Source organism: Chrysemys picta, chromosome 3, assembly GCF_011386835.1.
Source record: "Chrysemys picta bellii isolate R12L10 chromosome 3, ASM1138683v2, whole genome shotgun sequence".
Lineage (NCBI taxonomy): Eukaryota > Metazoa > Chordata > Testudines > Emydidae > Chrysemys > Chrysemys picta.
In genome coordinates, this window is record NC_088793.1 from 76800084 (window position 1) to 76826686 (window position 26603).

The following is a 26603-nucleotide window of genomic DNA, read 5'->3' on the forward strand; positions in this document are numbered from 1 at the left end:
GAATGCTTCTACTTACAAATTTACTTTTCTGAGGTAACCGTGGACCATCTCCTTCTTCAGCTTCCTCGCTTGCTTTCTTTTCTTTTTTAGACATCTGAGAACGTTGCTGTTCCATTCTCTCTTTTTCCAGCTTTTTCTGCTTTTCTCGTTCCATCTTTTCCAGACCCTCACGAATCCAAGCAGGAAGGGTTCTACGTTTCACAGCATCTGCATGTCAGAGATTTATAGTTTTGTCAGAAGGAAAATAAATAAAAAGATACATCTTTCTCACCCAATTAGAATTTTTTGTTGTTGCTATTATTAAGTTGTAATTACAGATTTCAAATATTACATTTCTTTTTACAATGAAAACCATCTCTGAAATCATGTTTTTGGGTTTTTTTCATTAAAGTGTGGTTAACATGTACCAATCTGTGGAGGCTCCTGCTTCACAGGCATCGCGATGGGTGAACGTTGACGGTCTCTGAACGAGGGCCTTTCCCTTCGGTTCTGGGGAGGCGCTGAAGGTGCTGGTGGCCCTGGTGGCCCTGGTGGTCCTGGCTGCCAGTAAGGTGGATGAAATCCACCTTGGGGTGGACCAAAAGCAGCCCCATGCTGAAAGAGTAACGCAGTTCATTTTTCTTCACATTTAATACAATGCACTCTAAACTTATTCCTTGGGCTCCACATAGCATGTGTGCACGCACATGTGTATGTAAGTGAAACAACAGAAGTCCAGGCAAATTGAAATCATGGATTTTTCTACCTAAGTATGGTCTTTCTACCTGTTTTACTGTGGTCCCCAAAATCTAAAGTGTCATTTTTATTTAAAAAGTCATTATTATTTAAGAACTTCTGGTTTTGAAAATAGTTTTTAGAATGTAAACCAATGCATAGACACCATAATGAATCTATGAATGGGCTGCAGACAACCCCTTTTCACAACCTCTCAAAACTGAAGTCTGATACCCATCTAGCTGCTGTCAATATTAACCAATTCACTACCAACTATCATTAGCATACTCAGTTAAAGCTCAGGTGCACAAAGTGCAGCCTGAGGGCCAAAGTAGCATGAAGAGTCCTGAAGTGCTGACATGCAATCACTCTCTCCCTATAATTACAACTTGAGGACAAAGGTGAAAAGCTCCAACTTTTTGTTGCTTGTTGCTGGACTTCACCTGCAATCTCCACTCATCTATTGAGGATGTTACAAATAAAAAGATATATTATGGCTGATCAAAATAATGCATATATTTATATGCAAGTTTGGTAAAGTTCTTGCATTCCTACCAAGTTGCCATGCAAGTCAGAGTTGCAAAGCTGTGGCACAGATGAGTGCATGTTACAGTTGGTTCCTAGAAATAGCCATTGAAACCATTTAAAAGGATGGCATATAGGTATAAGGCTGCAAGCATCAAATATTTTATGACAGGGTAATTTAAGTCAAAATTATTAAATTGCCAATTTTCAGTATGATTTAAACAAGCAGGACCTTGATTAAAATGGATTATTTTAATCTTGTTTTGCATTTGTACTCCTTAGTTATTTTCTTTAAAAAAAAGGTTGATTCTCATTGGTTGGTAACCATTAAAACATGCCGATTTGCAACTACATATACCCTTTACACTAAATTTGATACTACTTTTTGTTAACCAGGGGACACACTATATCTATGCACATTTAAGCAATTATATAGCTTAATTTTTTACATTTTTTATTATGTTTGAAATGGTACCTATTATATGGATGATACGTTTCTTATTTACTAGGTTCATTTTATGTGTGATTTGTGTCAAGCTCTATTTGCATGCAAACTGCAATTCAATTAAAAATGCACAAGAACAGCATTTTAATTTTTTTTATTAGTTAACTAAAACTCCCTTAAATGTGCTGGATACATAAAAACAAGTTCATCAAAACATGTTTTGCATTTAAAACTGATTATTAAGAAAAGTACTATATTCTGTCCATGACTAGTCTTACTAGGCACTACGACAATACAAATAAATAAAAATAATAAGAGTTATCTGTAGTTAATAAATTGAACTGATTGTTTCGGGTTACCATGTCCTTCAAGCTTTTAGAACTAGTAGATCTCATTCTCTCACACGGAGTTTTTATTCACAGACTGGAAGAGGAAAACAAACTTTTCTTCTTTTTCAACTCCAATCAACTTTTTAACTTTGAATGAACTAGTCACTGAACTATCTGAATAATCTGAAATAAAGAAAATAACTGCTACTACTATCAAAAGCTGGCTTAGTACTTCAACAAACTCTGGTTCCAGGTGCTTAGCCAGTGACTTCCGCCAGCTCAGTATGTGATTTTCTTTAAGATTTTGGCAGAAAACATGTTCTGTTTAATATTTATAAGCAGTTCAGGATTTAACACAGGTTGTCTTAATTTGAAATTTAATTTGAAATTGGTTTATTTTAAAAAAGAAAAATGTTTTAAATTTAAATTAAAAAATCTGATTTTTTTCCTCTCTTTTTAAATCAATGTTTTATTATATTCTTTTGGTTATTCAAATAACAGACATTTAGTATTTCCAATGTAATTTTAAAGATAGTAGCATTTACTGCATCATCTGCTACAAAGTGGACTTTCAGTACCATTTTTACAGGATTCTGAGAAGTTGTCTATAAAACTTAGTCCAGTAATAGCAGACAGAAGACTTTTATAGCCTAAAGTATTTGAAAATGGATGGCTCACCTCACATCTAACAATGATGCCAGACACTAAAATTTAAGAGTAGAGAAATTAGGATAGAAAATAGAAATAAATTCCTATACCTTTTGTCAGTCTTTCCCACAGATTTCTATTGTCTGTGAATACGAGGTAGATGTTCCAAAAGGTAATGTGTGTTTATAATTTATTGTAACAGGTTTGAGCATACAATACCATTGAAAATTCGGGGGAAAAAAATCTAGAGTAAATTCTTTGGATATAGACTTGGACAATATCCCTCACTGTAATACTTAAAAAAAAATCTATTCTTTATATACACTGCACATAACGTGTTTGCAAGAGTAAAGAAAAAAATTGGATGTGAATTTTTTTTTAAATAATTGTTTATTCATAGACTTACAGAAGATAGACATGGAAAAGATCAATTGGATCCTCCAGTCTATCTCCCTGCAAATGCAGGGCTATTCCCTATAGCAGGGGTTCTCAAACTTTTTCTTGCTGAGGCCCCCCTCAACATGCTATAAACACACCAGGGCCCAGCGGGGGCTGAGGGGAACTTGGGGCTCTGGACCGGGGGGACCCTTAGGCATAGGCATAGTTTTACTTCTACTGGGGGGTGGGGGAGTGGAGGGCAAGAGCTGGCGGGGCTTGAACCAGCTCCATACATCGGGGTCCAGGAAGGGAGTGCCACCTCCACCCTCTGACTCACTCAGGAGGCCACCCAGCCTGCCTGGGCTGTGTGGGGATGCAACCAAAATATATAACTCAAAGGGGGAGGGGACTCAGTTCAAAAAGGTTGAAAACCGCTCAGGGTGCAGGGAGGGGATAGCTAAGGGATGTGTGCAGGCAGGGGAGTAGCTTAGGGTGCAGGCAGGAGGTAGCTAGGGGCTATGTACGGGCAGGTGGGCGATTCCCAGTGCAGCTCCCAGCTTCGGGGGTGAGGGGAGCGGGGGGGAGGGAGGAGGTTTGCCGGCTTCAGCCCCACACCACTTCTGGCTTCAGGAGCTTGAGGGGGCGGGAGAGAGAGTGCGCTAGCTTCAGCCCCGCGTTACTCCACCCTGGGGCGGGGTGGCCGCCAACTTCAGCCCTGTGCCGCTCCCAGCTTCAGCGCTGGGCTCGGGGCACTAGGTTTCAGCCATGGGGCTCCGCGGATCCCCTGAAAGGGCTCATGGATCCCCAGTTGAGAAACGCTACCCTATAATACATTCTCTAGTATATTTAGATATATTATTTTCTTAACTTTATTTAATGCTCCTTTCTTTTACACAACTTTGTCATGTTAATTATATACTGAAAAACACTGAGTCATTTTAATCTTGCACATAACCACTTCTCATTATTTGTACGGAAAAAATCTTGTTTGGCCTCAGAACTGAAAACTCTAAAGTCTTCTTCTGTATGCATAAGGTATTCTGCATTGTGTTAAAATGTATCTTAGCTGCTAAGATTTAGCAGCTAACAGACTTCTTGTTTGTAGAACTGAAGCGTGAGAGTCGCCGCTAGATATTCTTAGAGGAACACTTCCACAGAAGGGACTCTGTACGTCTACAATATTAAAGCAACAAATATGTTTCACCTGATAGTCAAACTGGTTCACTGGCCCCATTGCAAAGTTATCGGGTGGTCCCCCAAAGTTGTGATTGTTCTGGTTAAATATATGCCTGTTGTCAGGGGCAAATTCCCCACTATCCTGACTGTTGCTGTCTTCAGATGGAGGAACAATTTCCATTGGACCAGGGGCTGGAGGCATCCACTGTTGATCTGGAGGTGGATGTGGAGGTTGGTGAGGCATTCCCCATTCTGTTCAGGATTTAGAAGAAATTCAGTATGAAGTTAACAATGAGACTTAGACAAATAATAAATGTTCGTAAGCTATCAATCTCATGAAGTGCCAAAAAACAAGACTTTCAGCTTTTGTCTGATAAGGAGTCAGGTAGGTATAAACTGATATATAGTCATAGATTAGGGTTAGAAGGAGCCATTATAACCACCTAGTCTGATGAAGCAGGAATTAATTCCTGCTTCAAATCCAAAAAACGTGGTTGAATTATAGCATATATCTTTTAGAAAGATATCCAATCTCTATTTAAAAATCTCCAGCAATAGAGAATCCACCACAATCTTGGGTAAATTATTCCTAGTCTGAATTTGTCTAGTTTCAACTTCTAGCCATAGGATCAAGTTATGCCTTTGTCTGCTAAACTAAAGAGCCCTCTAATATCAAATTTCTGTTCCCCATGTAGATACTTATAGATGGTGATCAAGTCACCCCCTCCACCTACTCTTTGATAAGTTAAACAGATGGAGCTCCTTGAGTCTATCGCTCTATGGCAGGGCTTTCAAATCCTTTAATCATTCTCATGGCTCTTCTCTGAACCTTCTCCAATTTTGAAACATCCTTCTTGAAGTATGAACGCCAGAACTGGACATAGTATATCAATCGTTGTTAGAACAATACCAAATACAGAAGTAAGGCCAGTACCAAATACAGAAGTCCCTCATCCTGTCACTATGGCCTATATTCTTTGTTCCTAGAAGCATGACTTTACATTTGGCTGTAGTGAAATGCATATTGCTTGCTTGCATCCATCTTACTCACTGAGTCAGATTAAGAGGACAAGGCACTAACAGAACCATTATTTACCATTCCTCCAATCTTTGTATGTTCTGCAAACCTGATTAATAATGATTTTGTTTTTTCCAGGTCACTGATAAAAATATTAAATGGCATAAAATCACCCAGGACCCCCCTAGAAACATAGCCACTCAATAATGATTCAACATTTCTATGTCAAGTTCTCTATGTTTACATTACAATGCAGAAAGTTAGTCAGAACAAAACTACCAAAAAAAAAAAAACAACCCTTAAACCTTGCAAACATTAAAGGCAATATTCAGTACTGCATATCTTAGAGGTGGCAGCACAGAACTTGAAGACCAGGAGTGGGAGGACTAAGGTGCCCTTAAGACACCTTTGAACTTGGGGGCTACTCAGGGGATAATTTAGACAGCCCTGATGGCTGCCCTACTTATTGCAGCTTCCCTGTGGAAAGCAGCACTGCTCAGATTCTCGGCAGAGTTGCATACTGGAGCCATGACTGCCCTGGATCTTTAGTGAAAGAGGAAGAAGAATGTGGTTAAGTCACTGAATTGGGACACTATACACCACATAACTTCTGCCTTTCAAACCTGACATTCTACTCCACTTTGTTAAACATGTATATGTACCACAAGTGATTGTCTGAGATAGTCTAAATGAAAATTTCCATTCAATTCACATAGGCACATTTGCCAAAGTGCCAACAGAACTTTGTTTGAACGTTTTAAACATAATTCAGTGCACATGTGCAGATTTTGGGTTTTATACCCTCCCTTGTAGCTATAAAATCAAATGCAATTTTCACTGGACCAATAAAAAAACATCTACAGACTTAGAAACTGCATTCCTGCCAAATTTCAAATGGCCATTACATTCTGCAGATGTGCTAGATCTGTTTTTTTTTTTAAATTGCAAAAGAAAATGTTTGCAAAATAATTCTTGGAAGTAAAACTGCAATTCTTCTACTCCTTCTGTTCTTGAAATCAGCTCTATTTTTTTTTTTTTAAATGAAACTTTCAGGACAAACATTTTCCTTGATAGGAAAAGAAATATATGTTTCAGCCAAAAACTAAATTTTTGAGAAAGTTGTAATTTACTGAAAGTGACCCATTTTATTGTAAATGTTCAGTTAATCTTAACTATAGGCATCCCATGTGCGGGGCATATAATGGGTAGGGCAAGACCTGGGGAGAGCAGATAACCTCAAAAAGGAAGACACATACAATAAAAGTGTATTTCACAAGCAGACCTCTGCCCTTTCTGATCTCCAAGCTGTTGTGCCTTGAAAGAACACCATAGCAAGCATCCCACCAGCTAAGTGCTGGACAGAACTCATTCCATAACCTGTCAAAAACATTGCCCAAAACAGCTAAAAGGGTTGCAACAGAGTGACAATAGATGCTCTCTTCCTCAAGAGCACATTGTGCCCTTCAATACTCCAGCTCCTACCAACCTGGGAATAAGAAGTGAAACAAGTAACTGAATCCCACGGGGGGAAAACCAAACACAGGTGTTCACCTTCTATATTAAAATTCAAAGACAAAACCCAAAGACTATTATATATATATATATATATATATATATATATATATATATATATATATATATATATATATACATACATACACACACACACTAACTGGTGTCTATGAAAATTTCAGATGACTAGACTGTACTATAAAATCTTCATGACTGTACTCTTTCCCATCCCTGAACCAGCTATTTGTTGAATGTAGACATCATGTTGTCAGAAGTAACTGAATGATGCAATGGGGAGGGTGACACACACAGAAAATAGAGAAACAGAGGATAATATACATACATATTCACACAGTCACCAAATTACCGAATAAATAATTAAAATATGGGAGGGGTTGGAGAGAGAGAGGGGGGAAAAAAAAAAAAAAGAGAGAGAGAGAGAGAGAGAGAGAGAGACACAAACCTGGCTGCCATATTCTGTTGAAGTTGGGATCCCCTTGAAAATTACCATGGTTGTTTGGACCAGGCTCTATTCCGGAAATATCCTGTCCATTTGGCATCATTCCTTGTTGTTCTACCACGCTCTGCTGCCCCGAGGCTTCCCGTTGGGCAATCCATGCCTGAGCTAATGCAGCCCAGTCAATCTGGCCTAAAACAAATTTTAAAAACTTTACCATTTCAGTATTTAAACTTCCAAAATACAATTCTACTAGTGAGATATACATATATTCTCTTAACGGAAGAATCACTTTATTTACCTACAACTACCTTGCCGATGATTCATGGCATGTAATTACATTTTTATTGCCGATTGCAAATATGTCAACGTGTATGTGCATACTGTTGCAGTGGAGTTTCTCTAAATGAATACTATATATACTGTTTTAGTTTTTCTATCATTACTTGAATGGATGGTAGTTATACTCTTGAGAGTGAAGAATACAAATTCAGATTTTAAAAGGTGTAAACTCTGTAAATTCTATATTAGTGAAGTTAAGTTTAAGGAAGATGTATAGTTAGAGCACATATTTGTAGTGTGTGTTAAAATGATCTTTTATCTTCTTATAATGGTCTTTTGAGTTCCTACTCCTTTTTTGTTCCCTTTTCTCTGTCACTCCTCATTTTTACCTTGTCTATTCTCCCATAATGTTTTCTTAACTATTGTCTGTTCTGCTTTGAGATTGGACTTGCTACTTTTTTGTTCCACAGTTTTTCTCCCACCATCACTCCTTGCATTAAAGCAAGAGACTAGCACAGGAACTAGAAGCAATTGGAAGTGTGCCAACAAACCGTAGGCAACAGGTACAATGTACTTCAAAGTGAATGACTATACATTAATTACTCCTGATTTAAGGTATCTATGTACAGATGTGTACAAACAGGAGCACAGAGTTTCATTTGCTAATCATCTAGTTTAAATGCACATTTTCCATTTTTCATGTATTTGTTGTCATATACTGTTGTGTTATTCTTATTTCATATATTATTTATGGAGGACATAACTTGTGTTTAGTCCTAATAACCTTTTGGCTCCACATGTATTTTGAGCACTTCTCTTTTTCTATAATTCTCATCTATATCGATTTTAGTTCTGCAGAACATTAAAAAAGAGTTATTTTAAAAATTATATAGTGTCTTACATCTGAAAAGGGACTTGTTTGTGGTAAAGATTTAAATAGACTCCAGGTCTCTGGGTCACTAGTCCTCTGCATTTCCCTCAAGACCATCTTTCCCCTACTGTATGTTACCTCACCTCTGTTATGCAATTTATCTTTACAAGAATAGGGGGAAAATACCTTACTTGGGGTTACACCACTGGTGAATTACCATAGAGCCATCAATTCACAAAGATACTGTTATAATAAGTATTAGACATCATAAAGTCAGCAAATAATCTCTAGGTAGAAGTGCAGTTGGGGATAGTTTATGCAACAGACAAAAACACAGAACTAAAGACATATGTGTCTGCCAGCATTCTGCACACACTAGTTGGGCAGGGACCATCTTACGTGTTTGAAAAGGATCTTGCACACCATTCACATTACTGTAACCAAAATAAATAATATATCCATCTACACAAAAATAGATTTCACTGAAGTGATTTTTAAACACATCTGCATGCACACTTTACCAGACAGGCATTTCCTAGTACAGCAGGCATTCTCAACTGCAAGGTTTCTCATGACTTAGCTTGGCCAAAAGCCAATGTTTCTGAAAAGAAAGGCCAAGAGCCATCAAGAATCACTAAGGCAACAAAAATCAAGAACAAATAAGGCAGACTAACTGTTGGGAATAGATTATAGTCTGTCAATACTTTATCAACCCAAGACAAATCAATTCACTTACTTGTACTGTACATATTAAAAATCAATTGGGGGACGAGGGGAGGGAGAGAAGAGACACTAAGCATCACTGCGCCCAGAAGAGCATCAGAAAATACAATTTCTCAATAGCTGGTATAAGAAAGGAGTAACCACAGTCATGCTGTAATCCAAGGACTAAAATTCAGATTACAAAAAATAAATTAAATTGTATTTTGATAGCACAAATCTTGTTATTTACTTACTTGGATCTTGCTGATGCTGGAAGGACTGCATCCACTGTTGCTGGTTCAAAGGCCATTGCTGCCAAGGCTGTCCACCTTGATCCCACATCTTTAATTCGTTATATATTCTACATTTAATTAAAACAAATGGTTTTACATTTGAACTGATACCCAGGAAGCTTTACATACTTGAACCTATTACACAATTGCACAGAGACATTTAACTCCTGCAAAACCAAGTTGACAAAGCAGTATTGGTTTAATAATTTTAGCTAGAGGAAAATGCTAACTGTTCAAAACATCAGCTGAAAGAGGTTATTAAAAACAGCTGTGTACTGTTTAAACTCAACAACATTGTATGACTTCTGAAACACTAATTCTTTCCCTAAAATTTTCATAAAGCATTTAATAAATTACAAAATGATATGCAAGATGTGGTAATAAGTTTCTTAAGATAAAGTTGCATGACAGCACTTTAAATAAAGTAAATATTAGATTACCATTACCACTTCACATTTAAGGAGTTATTTTTATAAGTAGAACAATATTATCCAACTGATGCACTTGTGTGTTCTTTAAAAAACAGATATTATTATATAGACAGCATATCTTGTGGAGAAAGGTATTTTTCTATACACCCTACAAACAATGCTGTTATCAAGAGACAAAGAAAGGCCCTGATCCTGAAAGCTGATCTGCACAGACTTTACTGGGGTTCCACACAGGCATCAGGCTCTACCCACATAGATCGGCTTGTGGGAGTGGGGCCAAAATGTGCTGTATGTAATTACATGAATACGACACAGGTAAAAGAAAACGCAAGCCTCTTGGAAGCTGTGAAACAAACTTTGTAGGTTTTTAACAAGACCAGTTCAATTTTGAGATTATCAGCATGAATTTATTTTACTTCTTTCACCACCTTTTTGTTGCAGGATAAAACAAAGAAGTGTCATTGTTACATTAAGGTACCATACTACTCAATGGCACCAGTTTAGGACATACTGACACCAAACAACACGAAGGCAAAGCACAAGTCAATAGCATCTCGATCTGTAACTAAGAAGCCCACTTTGTTTTTGTATCAGTAGAAAGATGGGAAAAGTTACATTCCAAGGGCACAAGCCTGGCATTTAAAATGATCTTGCAAGGTCTGACTTATGCTTAACCGAGTGTCTGTATTAGACTGCAGGTATGAATTAAAGCAACTTTACAAAAACCTTGCCTTCATATATAAAGAAATTGTACACAATTAAGTTTGTTTTTTCAGTGATCGTCACATCTTCTAATTGTGAAGATAAATCAAGTTTCTTCCTAAATATCTTTGCATTCTACTATAAAGCATCAGGAACTCTAGATAACCACTAGACTCCAAAGAACACGATGCCAGCTGTCTTGATTTCTGGCTTCTATATTACAGTAAGAAAAAGCTAAAATATATATTTCAATACTCCCATTGTTACTCTTCCACAAAAGCAAATACCGCAGGCTGCTGTAGGGATGTCACGTGACAAACAAATGGAAGGACGTATTAGTGTAACTACTGATCAATGCAGTTACACCAATCTATACTTCCCTAACGTAGACAAGGCTTTTAATAGTCCACCACTAGTCTCTGAATACTAAACAGACATTAATGCCATCCCACTATGGCACTCAGGAGTCATGTACATAAATGACATGCAACCGACAACATGAATACTCAAAATGCATTCTGATTAATGCTCAACCAAAAAGATCTAATTATCTGTTACATCCCTAATTGGAAATGAACAAATATTTTTTCTGGGTATCTCAAGCCAACACATTAAGACTAAGATCCCAGAATGTTAACAACAATTTTACACTGAAATGAGCTGTCAAAATTGGATGCTCCATGCTGCTAAAAATGGACTTCAAATGAAGCCCTGCTCTTTGGTTTATTCTTTGAAAACATAAGCAGGTAACTTGCTTGAAAACATTAGCAGGTCTCTGTAATAATTTAAAGAAACAGCATAATTGTAAAATACCACAAATGGCTCTTTGGTACATAAGTCCCAGCAGCCCAGTTGTATAGGAGGACATACAGACTATTTAATCTTACTATTGAAGGGACTATTCCATTTACACAGTTTGTTTTTATTGAATAATCCTTAGACCTCAGTCAATAGTAGAGATAGCTCTTATGCACTCCTCTGATGGCCAAGAAAATGATACTGCAACACTAAAAAGTATCAATATTTCTATAAAAGAGTGGTGCAGTGAAGTACACAAGGCAATAGATTCAGTGACAGGAACATATAAGAGATAAAGTGTAGAATTAAGAAAACATGCCCTTTATTTTTGGATTTATATAGAATAACCAGACTTCATAACCAATCTCCATTTTGCATCCCATGATGGTAAACTAACTCACTTTTAATTCTGCCTCTCTAAAGAAGATATTCTGACAGGATTCTCACTCTTGGGTCTCTGCTTTCTACCATGAGACTAATCTCATACTGGAGGTTTGAAACCTTTCCTCCAAATGAGAATTTTGCAATGATGGTATCTCCAAAGAGAAAATTACATAACTTGTAATTCTGCTTCACTAACAATATAATCTCACAAGATTTTAACTCTTGGAAGGTGATGGTCTCAAACCTCCAGTATGAAACATCAGTCTCACGCCTGGTCTACGCTACAGAGTTAGGTCGACACAAGGCAGCTTACGTTGAGCTAATTACGTGTCTACACTAGAATGGTGCTCCCGCCAATGTAAGTCACCTACTTCCTCGACCCAATCACTTCACCTCTGTGAGAGGCATAGCATTTATGTCAATGTAGTTAGGACGATGCATGGTCAGTGTAGACCAGTGGTTCCCAAACTGCGGTTCGTGAACCCCTGGGGGTTCACGAAATGTTACAGGGGGTTCTCGTGAAAAAATTTCCTAATGGCAGATAGACCTGTCCATAGGGACCGGGACAACTCGGGGCCAGCAGCCCAGAGCCCCTGGTCTTCCAAGAGCTAAGAAGATCAAAGCAAGCATAACTATCATGCTGAGGAGATTTAAACAAGACTCCTTATAGGAAATGGAAAGGGAGGTGGATATTTTTTGCTGTTTTTAAAATTAAATAGACAGCTAGTATTGTTTTTAAAATTCCTATGAAGAACAAGTTTAAGCTTTGTTGTAACGTGCGTTGTTTGATGGACTGCTCAAGACCTGAATGCTTGTGTAGGAGGAACTCTGAGTTGGCTTCTTAAATGCCTTCATGCTGTTTCACGTTTGATACTCCTTGATGAAACACAGGAGCCTTGTCTTATAAGAGGCTTATTCAAAATGATACAAGCTACGAAAGTGAGATCTTGGAAGAGTGTTGCCATTTTCATAATGTAATAAAAATACTGTAATGATAAATAATAATAATAGTGTGTAATAAGCTTGTCATAAAAACAAATTTTATATTTCCAAGATCACTGCTTTTATAATTTATACTCAGGTAAAGGAGCAAATCCCTGGAAATATTAATTTTTAGGAGTGGGTTCACTCGACTTTACATTTTAGTGAAAGGGGTTCACAGGTTGTTAAAGTTTGGGAACCACTGGTGTAGACACTGCATTACTTACATTGCCTGCTGGCTGACAGTCCAGAGCCCTGCCGCCTCCTCCCACTGAGGGATTGTGTGTGGGAGGGAGGGGGAGAAGAGCCCGAGCCCAGGTTCTCCTCTCCCGCCCCCAATACATCACTGGGAGGCGGCCAGGTGAGCCCAGACCTGACAGTAGGAGCCAAAGAGGAAATGTGAAATAGCAGCAGCCATGAAATTGACAAGAATGTCAATTTCACTGCTGGAAGGCTCCCTGCTGTGAAATTGCACCCCAGCCTGGCTCACAGCCCCAGGTTTGGGAAAGGGGGACTCCAGCTGCAAATTTGTAAAGCAGCCACCCCACACAGACAATCTGGACAGAAAAAGACTAGAGTTTTCTCTTAGGAGGATCATATATTAGAGAAAACGGAAGTCTTTCAGTCCAGATCCTCTGTGTGGGGTGGCTGCTTTACAAATTCACCACTGCGACACTATGATTCTCAAGCCAGCATGGCTGGCCATGGGAGGATCACTGGTGCCAGCATTTTGTAAGACCTAGTAATTCTGTGAAGCTGTAAGGTTTTAAGATTCAAGGGTAGTAGTTAATTAATTAGAACCAAGTTATCTGTTTTATCCATAACAGACTATAAAGGACACTTATCTACCCAAACTTCACGGTGAAAGGTAAAATAAATCTACCTTCACATTCTAGTTATGTCTCATACTCCTAAACAATAAATAACAGACGCTATTCTTGTATTTTTCCCTGTCAGGATCACCAATTTTGTGCTATCAAAAATAAATTTAAAGAACTAATCTCAGAGAACTGATGGGTGTCTCCACACAATAACTGACAGGGTGTTAGGCACTTTCATCCATCTGAAAATTGACACCCTTTTCTTCAAATTAAGAACTGACACATGCAGGCAGCAATGAGCGGAGGCTGTAGAAGACAGAGTCCAAGTTACAGAGTTATAAGAAAGACACCTCTGAAATTAAAGTGCCAGATGATGAGCTGATTAAAAACTGTATTGCTAAGGCAAGCATGGTGCCTAGTGGGAGTACTGCCACACAAAAGATAAATGGTTGGGACTTTGCTTTGCCTGTCTTTTCCTATGCTGGCGACACCACAGAGGTAGAGCCCCTTTGGGTAGCACTTGGACAAATCCAAATCCACTTTTCACTAATGAAAATTCACTATAACACAGAGTCAGTAAGAGCTGTGGGAGGTTCTAAAAGATATTTCCCTTCCAAAGAGATGGGGGAGCCCCTTTGAGAAGGAAAGAAATGCTGGAAAATACAGTTCAGTGTACAAACTGAATCTGGGAGCTTGAGGAAGCTGCACATCTCTCTTGCTGGCTGGATTCAAATGTTAAGCAAGACATCTCCCCTCCAATAGAGTGGTATGTCAGTTTGGCATTTAGCAAATGGGAAGAGGGTACGATTCTGATCTCATAAATGAATACAATTCAAAAGGCATAGCTGGATATAAAGGTCCAGAAAATAATGTTAGATTCATAAGTGCCTACCTGGAAGGGGAAATCAATACACACTCAAACACAAAGTTGTGGTAGTTTCGTTTCTGGCTGTTTCACCTACCAGTGAAATTAGCTTTCTCTCTTTTGCATTTCCTTGCTCTCGCATGCCAGGAATAAACAAAAGACCACTTAATCAGAGCTCTAAGAATTGTTTTCTTATTCCCCCATGTCAGACCAGAAGACTGGAATCTATTAAAAATCTGTTTACCTAATTCAGTTTTCTTGCTATGCAGACATTACTACCTGAAAGAAAGATACCTAATGAATTCCAATTACCCTTTTTTTTTTTACTTGTATATATTTTCCTGTTACAATGTAAGTTAGTACAATGTCACAGAACAATATAAATAGTCTTGTAACATTCTCTGTAATACTGCTTCTGTGTGTTATTCTTTAAAATACTGGCCCAGATTTCCCCCTCTAGTAGAGCTATCTTGTGCCATGCCACCCACACAAAAAAGGGTCTAATGTTGAAGCAAACACCTATGAGAGAATCAACATTTTGTAGGAGGACCTTCTCCTGCTGTAGATCTGGTGTAATGGCATGTCCAGGGCCTTCCTATAGCCCAGTGATCCCAACAGCTATAACAGACTCTTGGAGACAATGGCAACTAGCGTAATTTACAATGGGGGCTGACCCAGCACACAGCCAGCCCAGGACAGAGGGAAGCACAAAGGTTACTTAAAAGATATCTATGCGTATTCCCGCAAATAGCAATGTGCACTGGTCAGCCACAGCCAAGAACAGGGGTCACAATATCCTTTACATACATTTCCCAATTCTTTCAGAAAACATGCATTTGTTCTTTTTGCCCCCCTCCTTGTCCCTACAATGAAATATTTTCTTGTAGATTTGTGATGTGTGCCCAAATATGTTATACAGGCCGATAACAGGTCAAAGCACCAATTTCCCTTATTTCATTTTTTTTTTTAAAGGATACTAAATATATTACTGTATTTGGTGGCCTTAATATGAAAACTTTGCAAAGTGAGTTTGGACTGAGTTAATATAACTATCTTGGGTGTTACTCTGCTTCAGCCAACCCATTTTTAGTTGACCAAAGGCTTCAGTGTTACCATGAGTAGCATTTCTAAGTTGCTGAAGTTATTTATTGCTCAGTTACTGTGGTATCTGCCTTATACCTAAGATAGTCAGAAGTATCATAAACATTTTTTAAATATTTGTTTCAAGTTAATGTCAACTTCTTGCAGAATATAATTATTTCTAAAGCTTCTGTTAGCAAGAAGTCAGAGCAAAACCGAATGCATTTTTATCTCAGTTACTTATCATTATGGCCCTTACAGTTAGGCCTAACTGCATACGGTCTTAGTATCTGAAGTTTACTTTAACCATTCTTGCCAATGTCCCTTTGTCCAAGCATGGAATACAGGCCTTCCAAATATGTACCGACGATCCAAAATAAAGGCCAAATAAAGGACAAATTGTAATGTGTGGCTTGTTTAGCACCTGTAACAGTCTTCAAGAATCAGCAATTCTGAGAAACATTTACATTACTACCCACCGGAATGAAGCAGGTTGAACAGAGGTAAATTTAACTGAAAAATTGTTATTAAAAAAAACCTGTACTGAAAGAATAATCCAAAGGGATGAAACTTTAGTCTTCTGTTATTTCAAACTTATACTTGAATAATGAACTGAGCCAGAAAGATAACTTTAAAAAGCACAATAGGCAAAATATGGGCAACTGCAGTGTCTTATGTGCACTTTCTGATGTTTGGAGAGATAAAGACAAACGCGCATAGGTACATCCAAGCCATCATAACCTGCATATTTTATTCTTCTTCACCTGGTTGTGGATCAGATAATCTCACAAATCTGTGACTAATGTAACAAACATACCAAATCTATTTTTAAATCATCTTTATATAGAAGATTACATTGATAGCATATACAGAAACAGCTGCTGGACTGTTTACATTTACATGAGAAATAAAATTATTTTTTTAAATTGTGGTCAAAATTCTACTAAATTTAGAAAACGCTCATGAAAAAAACTGATGGGGGCACAAAGAAATGAAATCAAGTCACCCCAACTAACAAGGCTAGCACTCGATTTTTCAACTGATCATCCAATGTATTGTGTGCCTGAATAGTACTATCAGTCTACATTAGACTGTAACATCCTTCCTGAAGGATTTGTTTTCTATAGAAACCAAGCACACTGATGAGGCATACGATACAAAAGTAATGTCTGTGCATCAGGGAAGGTGACTGTTCCATTATATTTATTTCTCTAGCCAAGTAAAACCCATCCAAAGACCCACTACAAACCTGTTGTCAATGGCAACCTTATGAATCCATACCTGGCTTGCCAGCATGGAAAGAAAATGAAGCTGGAGGCACCTGCCCCCACAATATCTTACTTTGCTGAGCCTAACCAAAGGCCTAACCTGCTTGAGACTCTCATCTGGGGGATTCATTTTAAAGCAAGAATATGCTAGCCTCCCCCACTCCTGAGAGGAAGGCTCTTATTGTATGTTTTAGGGCAGGTACGATAGTAACCGAAGAAAAGAAATAATACATGACAGGCTGTGAAGTTAAATTTCCCCAAGTTAGGCAGGTCAAAGCTTTAGGTAGAACAGTAGCTACAAAATTAAGGGCCCAATCCCTTATTCACAGAAAGTAGTATATACACTCATACAAGCTGTCCCATTGAACTCCATGGAACTGCTTGTGTAAGTATTAGTCACTTAACAGGAGTAAGGATTGAAAACTTGAGCTCTGATTAAGGAGGTGTTTAGAAATGTCCTATCTCTGCTGAGCTGTTCAACTAAGTGTAGGCATTTTGTAAATGATAATATTGATAATGCTACTCCTTAGGAGTCCCCCAGTGGAATGATCATCACACATGCTGGTGCAATGCAACATATATTTCACATTAAGTATTTAAAAGAAGTATCCTGGTAATTTAACAGTTACAGAATCCTGATGTTGTTACGGCAAAAACCTGGCTCATAGCTATTAATGCTCTGGTCACTAGCACACAGAATCAGCACTGCTAGCAGCTGAAGAATCCAACTTTTTTGAGTTTAAAGAGAGGTTTGTACTTCTCCATCAGCCGGACCATGAACCTATCCCTCTTGTCACTCGCTTTCTTGTACCTGAGCAAGGCACTGCCTAAGTTACCCCAATTACATAATCGTCACTGCGACCTAAACCACAAAGCAGGTCGGGTATATGCAAACCTAGTAACCCTCCACCCAGGATGGCTCAACTGGGTTTCAGAGTAAGTTTAATGGCATTGTCACAGGCGAAGTCCAAAAGCTGGGCAGCCCTAGACACAACAGGCAGGTCTCCCACGCCCATTGGGACCACGGGCACATGGCAGAGACCTCAACAAAGAGCTTCCCTTCCTGCTCGAACAGCAGCGTGGGCTGCGCGCTCCAACCCATTGGGTTCTGCTAGAATTGACCATTTACGCATGCGCAATATGGGGTACCGAGACCAGTCTCCATCAGTCTCTTGGGTACCCCCCTAGGACAGCAGCGCATGCGCACCGCGAGAAATGGGGGTCTCTCTCTCCAGTCACCTCGATTGTACCCCAGCTCCCTCGCGTAGCGCATGCGCAAGTGCCAACCGCCACGGGGGCGGGAGATGCTCTTCCTCCCGTCGGGAACATAAATCTCTCCCCAGAGGCGGAGGAAGCCTCGCGCTGGCACCCAGCCCCTCACACAGCGAGCGGCTCGGACAACAGCGCCGAGCGCCCTCCAGCCCCTCCCCCCTCGGCGGGGCGGGGATGCCGGTCGGTTTAGCCCCCCCGGTCGCCGCGATGAGCGCTGCCCGCCCCGTTACTTACACGTTCCCTCTCCTACCCCCGCCGGTCACAGGCGGCACCGCTTCGTCTCCTTCACCGCCACTGCCGCTTCCTCCCCCTTACTCCTCGTCTTCACGAACAAGACAATATGGCGCCCGCTGGCGTTCACCCGGTAGTGAAATTTGCGTCACTGAGCTGACCCCTTCCTGGGCAGCGTGAACGCGCTCGGCCGCCATCTTTAATGTGGGCAATAGAGTGGCCGTGAGAGACTCCCTATCAATCGCCCTCTTTACTGAGGGGAAGCGGGCTGCAACCTCGCTTGCAGCCATCTTTAACCAGGGCAAGACCCGAGCTTCAGCCGCCGCCATCTTTAGCGAGGGCGACTGCACCGATTTCACCCTAGCACTTGGGGCGGGGAAGCCCCTGTGGCTTCAGCAGGGACCGCGGAGCTGCTGCTGGGTGACGGGAGGTACCTTGAGCTCAGACAGCGCAGGCCGCACCAACCCCTCCCGCCGCAACCACAGACTGCTTTCCTACACCGTCACCACCACCCTCCTCCGAGCCTGTGCCCCACCCCCTCGCACCTCCCCTCTCTCACACACAACCCCTATCCCACCCGTCATCCCCCTACCCCCACTCCTCTACATCACAACCCCATTCCTCCCCATACACCCCACCACCACAACCCCGGCCCTGCTCCCCAAACCCCACCACAACCCATATCCCAACCCCCCCACCCCTGCATTCCTCCACCTCACAACCTCCTTTCCCACTACACACCCCACCACCACAACCCATATACCACTGCAACCATCCCTAACACCATGATCTGTACATCTGTACCATGCATTCCTCCCCCTCACAACCTCCTTTCCCCTTACACACCCCACCACCACAACCCCTGCCCTGCTCCCCAAACCCCACCACAATCCCTCCCTGTCACAACTCACACCCTACCCCACCCCATGCTGTACCCTCCCCTTCTCCCACAACCCTCATCCTTCACACACACACTCCACCCCAACCTGTATTCCCCCTCACACACGCACATCCCACAACTTGTACCATACAGATCCGCTCCATCCCCCACCAAAATCTCTATCCTATCCTCACCTCATGCACCCACCCCCACCACACTGCTCCCTCCTCTATATACCCATTACCACTCTAATCCATATCCTTCTCTGAACAAACACATCTTTTGTCTGATTCCATACCCTCCCCCCTACACACACAGACCTCTTGCTACATCCTGTATCCTTCTGTACACAAAAACACATCCCTACACACACTCACAACTCATCCTCTTCTATATACACACACATCTATGTACACACCCAACTCCTACTCTTCCTACACCCAGACACCCGCAACCTATATCTTTCCCTACAGACACACACTCTCTTGCCACAACCCATGCCCATAGCCAATCCCTCATCACAACCTATACCTCCCCTACAGTCTCCTCCACTGTAGTATCTTACTGATGAGCTGACCAGTTTCAAGATAAAGTCTATGTACAGAAGTGAGGTATCTAAACTTTCTGCTATTCTATGGAGCTGCAGGTTGTGATAGTCCTGTCCTGCTCCAGCAGTGCGACACTGGAAACTAACGACTACATCTAGAGTGCACAGGAAGTGGGATGTGTAGGCACTTCCTGGAGGACTTATTCTACATCCCATCTTTCTGTATTTAACTAAAACATTATTACATTAAACAAACTATAAATGATAAATACAATAACTGACAACAATCCTTCAAGTTGCTTAAACACAACCATGTCTTGATCAGTCGTTAGGGCATTTCAGCAGTCTTCCCGGGATGCTGTATTGCAAACCATCTTTAGAAAAGGCCTTGTTTGTAAGAAACTGTTCAGTCTCATGAAATAATGGGGGCAGTTTGTGAAATGTTTTCACCTTGTGCATCTGCTCTCGCTTCTCTTATCTTGGCTAAGGTGTCAGGTATCTCAAGCATATTCCTGTGTAAGATTTTGCCTTCATCTATGATCAATGAGTATGAGTGAGGTGACTCCTCTTTGATCACTATAGCTTTGACTGGCCAGTACTCATCTTGCCAAATTCTCACAGAGATTTTGATTTTTAACTGTGGAAGATGTCTTACTCCTTTATTGTAATATTTTGTCTGATTGTACTTTTCCAGTCTTTTTCTCACTTTCACAGTCTCCTTAGTCAGACTTTGTTTTTTGTCCCATATCTGGTAATCAAATATTTATACTTCTGTTGTAGAGGAGTTCCACATTGCAACAATATAGCTCTATAGTTGAGTAGTGCCACAAATGGTGGTTCTTTACATCCATTGCTTTTTTGAGCAAGTTCTTCACTATCTATACATGCCACCCTGGTACTGCAAATAGCAGTATGGGGGCTGACTGTGCTGTAGTGGTTAGTGCCAAAGTAACTGGTGTTGAATGAGTCATTGGTACTGCAGACTTGGTACCAGAGGCAATAAGTTTTGATCCATGAGACATGCTAAGAGTCGGGTACCATGCTTCCTTTGGGCTACAGCAGTACCCTATTCGGGCTGTGAAATCCCCTTAGACTGCGAATGAAGAAGCGATTTCATTCTCTGTATGCTTGGGTCAACTAACTGGGATATATCCCAATGCTTTCTAAAGGAGTCATGCTCCTTTCTTACCTCTATCAGAAGTTTTAAAGTTTTAGCTGATGATCCCATAGCCCTGTGAGAGTCTATAGTCAGGGCCATCTTAGAGAACGGAGCTTAGGAGCTAAGGTTGATCGGGGGTTTACCGGGGCACTTCTAGACTCAAACTGAGTTAGTCCAGGGAGGTCTTGCTTGCCTGGGTCTGAGGAAGGTCAAAGCCTGGTCCAAGAGAAAAAGTTTGAAGCGAGCCTCTCTTACCTTCTGGATCCTTTGTGAAAGGAACCTAGAAATGGTACATTTATCAGGGGTGTGTCCATCCTTGAGGCAAAAAAGGCATCTTGTATGACCATCATTAAGCAGCACAGGAGGGACAGTTTTTGGACCTGGAAGACTTAGGTTCAGTCATGACTAAGTCCCAGTACCAGGAGAAATAACTTCTCTCCAAAAATATCAATTATGTTAATGGGCCAAAACTACACTGACTACACATTAAAAACTCCTAATCTTAACACTATTTACAAATATCTATAATAAGTGGTTTAGAAAGTGTGCGGAGATGCAGACACTGTTGGGGTTCTGTCTCTCAGCCATGGCAGTAAGAAGGAACTGGGGGGCAGTTGGGCCCGCTCCATCCTTTATTCCCTTGGCATGAGGACATTCAGGGTGCATCCATGTCTCCAACAGAAACTGCTGGCCAAAAGATTCGAATCCTGAGCACACGGGATACATATGCACCAGGTGTGGAATATATATGGACAGGCACTCAAAGAATCTTAAGTTATAAGACATTTACAGTAAGTTCAAATTGTCTAATATTCTAATTCTCATTTTCTTTCAACTTACATATTAATTCCTCCCCCTCCCCCATAAAGGACTCATTTAGTAGGTATATTCAGTCGGGGTTATAGATAGCACTAATGTGATAACACCTTTAACAGCTGGTACCCTGCCTAAGATAGACTCTTCATCCTTCCTGTCAGGCACACATTTGTTATAACTGACACTGCCTGTTGGAAAGCAAGGTAACACTTGGGTGTGAGGTCATGAGATGGTTATATTCTCAATTGTGACATCAGAGCTGTGCAATACCTCTTTTTAAATGCTTCTTTTGCAGAGGACCCACAGAAATTTCTGCACAACTTAAGATTCATGTGTGGTGAGGGTGGAAGTAGGTATGGCTGGAGCAGTGATTGAGAGGGATAATTTTTTTAATTAGATCTGTAGAAGTCTTTACTGAATTTATTTGAAATAGACCAGATTCTAGTTGTCAAAGACTTAACTCTGAAATTTGAAAGCATGCAATTAAAAATACCCTACACGGGTGTATTAAAATCATCCTTTATAAATGGGCCCTGTTAGGGCCAGATTTTGTACCCAATGGCAATGGTCCCGTTGATTTCAGTGATGCAAAATCAGACACTCAGTAGTCAACATGGTGCTTACCATTGTGAATAGTCTCATTTATTTCAATGGTGTACACCATGATGACTTAGCATTGGGGAGGTGGGCAGGAATATCTACGAATATTTGAAGTGAACACTGAGGAGAAAAATATTTATACAACAGAGTGCAACTAGCAGTTTTATTAATAGTATAATAAAATAGTGAAATTAGTGTTATAATAGTGAGATATAATTAAGAAAGGAAATATTTAAGATGAATATTAGCAGAAACTTTCTGATCTATAAGGTTGTAAAATAGTCTCCCGTGAGAAGTGGTGGAGGTACATTATTTGGCATTAGACTTGACAAAAGACAAATGTACACAATGAACAAAAAACGGTTACTATCTTTCTGTAACTGTTGTTCTTGGAGATGTGTTACACGTGTCCATTCCAATATAGGCGTGTGCATGCTCCGAGCACAGTGGCTGGAAATTTTCCCCATAGTGATATCCGTTGGGTCAGCTCTGGCGCCCTCTGGTGCTGCACACTCAAAGCACCAATATAAAGGGCCCACCTGATCCTGTGCCCCCTCAATTCCTTCTTTCAAGCCAACACTGACAGAGGGGTAGAAGGGTGGGTCTGGAATGGAGATGTGCAACACATCTCAAATAACAACATTCTCCTGGGGGGAATTCTGTGCCAAAAAATAAACATTCTGCACACAATATTTTAATATTCTGCAAAATTCAGCATATTTTATTTGCCAAAATAACACAATATAATCACACCAGTTTCAATTATTTTGGTAATTTATTTCAAAATACCTGTCAGCAAGTATGTCTGTAACAATAGAGACAACAAAAAAGATTCAGGAAATGTTTTTTGACAAATAGATTCCTTACTAGGTATATTGATACAGAACTCTGAGTAATAATTCTTTTACACTATAATACAGAATCGTATTTCCCGCACCCCTCAGAAGCATGCAAAGGCTTGGGGGAGTTAGGGATAATGGAGAAGCTCAGGGAGAGGGAAGTAATTGCTGGGAAGGAGCCTGGGAGTGAACTTGGAGGATTGTTGGGAAAAATATGGAAAAATATGGAACAGGGTTTTTTTGGGGGGTGGGAGGGAAGGCAGAGAGGGTTGTTAGGGAGCTTCCCCCATGCAGACCCTGGCAGACCCCTAGCCTCTCCCATTCAGTCAGGCACATCTGCCCCTGTCCCCATGTGTTTCTGTGCCCCCACACAGGCACCTCCCTTTCCCTATTTGGCCCTGCACTCCCTCCCCCATCCCTTGTGTCTCCACTCCCATTCAGCCCCTGCGCCAGTGGCGGATTAATAATTTTGCCGCCCCTAGGCCGGGAAATAATTACCGCCCTGGCCCCGCCCTTTCCCGCTCCCATTCCAATCCCCTCCCCAAAGTCCCTGCCCCAACTCCGCCCCCTCCCTTCCCCTATTGGATCCCTTCCCCAAATCCCGGCCCCGCCTCTTCCCCCAGCGCGTGGCGTTGCCCCTCCTCTCTCCTCCCTCCCTGCCCCGCAAAACAGCTGTTTCGCGGCGCAAGCGCTGGGAGGGGAGAGAAACAGGACGCCGCAGCGCGCTTGCAGGGGAGGCGGAGGTGAGCTGGAGCAGGGGGGCGGGGCGCGGAGGGGAGCTTCCGCCCCTGAAAATTTGCTGGCCTAGGCCTTGTTGGCCTAGGCAATAATACGGCGCTGCCCTGCGCCAGTCTGTCCTCTCCCATTAGCCCTTATGAGCCCGTTTGACCCCCAGCAGCCCCATGCTGTCTGTCTCCTCATATCACTTTACCCCTCCCCCCACCGCGTGGCTGGTATCGGGGAAGAGGGAAGATCCCTGCTAGCCAAACGCGAAAAGCTCAGCACCAATGCTCCCTCCCCTCCCTCCCTGCTTGGCTAACTACAGAGAAGGATTTCTTTTCAGCCACAGGCAAACAGCCCAGTAGGAACGGCCACCTCTGTCCCCTTAATTAAATTCCCATATTTCAACCAGGTTACCATGACCGATATCACTCTCCTGAGGATAACACAGCGAGATAAAGAACGAATGTTGCTTGAATGCCAGCAAACACCGGGACCATACGCTGCCAGGCTTTGTCATGCAATGATACCAGATTACTTGCTACTAGCATGGTGTGGTCAAGTGTCCTACCATGGAGGATGGAATAAGACTGCCCTGCCCAGAAACCTTCTGCAAAGGCTTTTGGAGTACCTCCAGGAGAGCTTCATGGAGATGTCCCTGGAGGATTTCCGCTCCATCCGCAGACACGTTAACAGACTTTTCCAGTAGCTGTACTGGCCGCGAATGCATCCCAAGTCCTCAGGGCAAATTAATCATTAAAAAACACTTGCTTTTAAACCATGTTTAATATTTACAAAAGGTACACTCACCAGAGGTCCCTTCCATGGCTTCATGGTCCGGGATACCTCCTTGGGAAGGTTGGGAGGGTATTTCAGTCAGGCTGAGAAAAAGATCCTGGCTGTTGGGGAGAATGGAGTGCTGTGTGCTCTCCGAAAGCTTGTCCTTCTCCTCCTCCTCCTCATCTTCCCCGTCTGCAAAATCCTCAGGCATGGCTGAGAGTACACCCTCCTTGGAATCCACGGTCAGGGGTGGGGTAGTGGTGGCTGCCCCCCCTAGAATTGCATGCAGCTCAGCGTAGAAGCGGCATGTCTGCGGCTGTGCCCCAGACCTTCCGTTCGCTTCTTTGGTTTTCTGGTACGCTTGTCTGAGCTCCTTAACTTTCACGCGGCACTGACATGAGTCCCTGTTGTGGCCTCTCTCCATCATGCCCTTGGAGATTTTTTCAAATATTTTGGCATTTTGTCTTCTGGAACGTAGTTCTGCTAGCACGGAATCATCTCCCCATATAGCGATCAGATCCAGTACCTCCCGTACGGTGCATGCTGGTGCTCTTTTTTGATTCTCGGACTGCATGGTTACCTGTGCTGATGAGCTCTGCGTAGTCACCTGTGCTCTCCACGATGGGCAAACAGGAAATGAAATTCAAAAGTTCGCAGGGCTTGTCCTGTCTATCTGGCCAGTGCATCCGAGTTCAGATTGCTGTCCGGAGCGGTCACAATGATGCACTGTGGGATAGCTCCCGGAGGCCAATATCGTCGAATTGCATCCACACTAACCCTAATTCGAACCAGCAATGTCGATTTCGGCGCTACTCCCCTCGTTGGGGAGGAGTACAGAAATCGATTTTAAGAGCCCTTTATGTCAAAGTAAATGGCTTCGTTGTGTGGACGGGTGCAGGGTTAATTCAATTTAACGCTACTAAATTCGACCTAAACTCATAGTGTAGATCAGGCCTAAGCTGCAAACCCCCTCCCCCCCAAGGTATCTTTGCCAAGTCATAGCATGCCTGTATACACAGACTGTGATCCAAGAAGAGATCCTTTGGGACAAGACTGGATGCCCCTTCATATGCTTTGCAATTGTAATGAAGAGTTGTGTTGATTTTCAAAATGGCTTCATTCGTTCAATGTAGAAGGCTAATGCTCGTCTGACATCCAGGGAGTGGAGCATTCATTTCCTGTTGCTAGCATGCAGCTTAGGAAAGAACACAGGAATAAAAATATCCTGGTTCACGTGGAATTGCGAAACTACCTTAGAGGTGTGGTCGCTACTGTACCTTATCCTTACAGAAGAGCGTGTATGGGGGCTCTGAGGTTAAGGCCTTAAGCTCAGACACCTTCCTGGCTGAAGTTATAGCTACCAAGAATGTTACTTTCCAGGAAGGGAAGAGGAGGGAGGATGTTGCTAAAAGCTCAGAAGGAGGTCCCATCAGTCTAGCGAGCACAAGGTTGAGATCCCAAGGGGGAATTGGCTGTTTTATTTGAGGAAGTGGCCAAGCATGGGTTTCGCGAAAACTCAGCAACCCACTGAACCGGCACGGAAAGCTGAGATAGCGTCCAGGTGCACTTTTATTGATGATACCAACAGACCTTACTGTTTTAGACACAGCAAATAGTCCAGGATAAAGGGAATCGATGACTGTAAGGGCGGGAGTGTGTTTTTGTAAGGCCGAAATGGAGAATCTTTTCCACTTGGCCAGATAGGTGGCCATAGTGGATGGCTTCCTGCTGCTAAAGAGGACCTCTCTAACAGGGTCTGAGCATGTGTGCTGTGAGGGGTTTAGCAATGGAGTTTTCATGCCATGAGATGGAGAGACTGCAGATTGGGATGCTGGAGATGGCTGTGGTCCTGGGTGATCAAGTCCAGAACCAGGGGCAGGCTTATTGGCATGTCCACCGACAGGCCTAGAAGTGTGGTGAACCAGTGCTGGTGAGGCCGCCCTAGTGCTATTAAGATCGTTGATGCTTCCTCCCTTCTGACCTTCATCAGGGCCTTGTATACAAGCGGGAAGGACAGGAAAGCATATAGTACATGGTCCTTCCAAGGGAGGAGAAAAGTGTTTGTGAGTGAGCCCAGGC

General features: G+C 41.8%; 1 protein-coding gene across 2 annotated transcripts in view; it reads right to left on the reverse strand.

Annotated features, from left to right (window-relative positions):
- PNISR (PNN interacting serine and arginine rich protein) overlaps positions 1-18340 on the reverse strand; it is a 28551-nt gene extending 10211 nt beyond the window's left edge. The window contains exons 1-6 of one of the 2 annotated variants that reach the window (XM_042857630.2): positions 18187-18340; positions 9312-9418; positions 7209-7394; positions 4244-4467; positions 408-594; positions 17-207 (exon numbers count right to left, since the gene is read on the reverse strand). In XM_042857630.2, the coding sequence (XP_042713564.1) occupies positions 17-207; positions 408-594; positions 4244-4467; positions 7209-7394; positions 9312-9399 (876 nt within the window). In that variant the 5' untranslated portion in view covers positions 9400-9418; positions 18187-18340. The remainder of the gene's footprint in view (positions 1-16; positions 208-407; positions 595-4243; positions 4468-7208; positions 7395-9311; positions 9419-18186) is intronic. The other variant, XM_005301127.5, reaches the window with a different exon arrangement.
- Positions 18341-26603: the final 8263 nt, after the last annotated feature.